This window comes from Sinocyclocheilus rhinocerous, unplaced genomic scaffold (genome assembly GCF_001515625.1).
Source record: "Sinocyclocheilus rhinocerous isolate Xijiao unplaced genomic scaffold, SAMN03320098_v1.1 C35903185, whole genome shotgun sequence".
In the NCBI taxonomy this organism is placed as follows: Eukaryota; Metazoa; Chordata; class Actinopteri; order Cypriniformes; family Cyprinidae; genus Sinocyclocheilus; species Sinocyclocheilus rhinocerous.
Genome location: NW_015767172.1, coordinates 1 through 694, shown reverse-complemented (window position 1 = coordinate 694; position 694 = coordinate 1). Strand labels below are relative to the sequence as shown.

The following is a 694-nucleotide window of genomic DNA, read 5'->3' as shown; positions in this document are numbered from 1 at the left end:
AGAGAGGGCCTTTTTAGATTTTCTGTGGGCCCCAATCTGGTCCTCTAAAAACTTCTGTTGCATTTGAAGAAGCTGTTGAGTTTCCTGAAGCCACTCCTCATATTGTTTTCTCTGAGAATCATCTGGAAAATAAAAAGATGTGAGATTTATGGGATGTCCAGCCTCAAATGATTTACTTTTACAATGATAACAATGACAAAATAACACTTACTGATAAACAACTCATTGGTAAACGCTGAATAATAATAATAATAATAATGATAATAATAATAATAATAAACTTACTGACAAACCCTGGTCCAAAGTTAGGGGGATTGGGTCTCGCAATCTGTGGTGGCAACTTTCCATCCTAAAAGGAAATTGTTGTATATGCCATTACAACAGGTTTAATGCTGGTGAGATAAGGTAATAAGACGAAATAAACCTGTGGACATACCGGTCCAAAAAAATGTTGCGAAAAACCAGCTGTATCTGGGCCATGCGATCCTGGAATCTGTTGCATTCTGCCACAAAAGAAAGCATGGAGAGTACTCAACACAAAGAAATGAACCACTGAAAATCACATGTGGCAATAGAATTAGGCCAGTCAGGTAAATAAATAACTTTTTGCATTACTGTAGTAACTGCTCAGAGGAGCCAGTTTACATAGTAAAGTGTTTACCTGTTCATAACCATGGGTGTCATACCCATACTG

General features: G+C 37.3%; 1 protein-coding gene across 1 annotated transcript; it reads right to left on the bottom strand.

The window, feature by feature from the left end:
* Positions 1-9: 9 nt before the first annotated feature.
* LOC107735238 (histone-lysine N-methyltransferase 2C-like) lies at positions 10-688 on the bottom strand (the record flags this gene model as incomplete). Its single annotated transcript, XM_016546989.1, has 4 exons — positions 662-688; positions 437-503; positions 286-349; positions 10-122 (listed from the first exon to the last, which is right to left on the bottom strand). Coding segments are annotated over exons 1-4 (267 nt in total), but the record flags the coding sequence as incomplete, so codon positions are not given.
* Between the last annotated feature and the right edge of the window lie 6 nt (positions 689-694).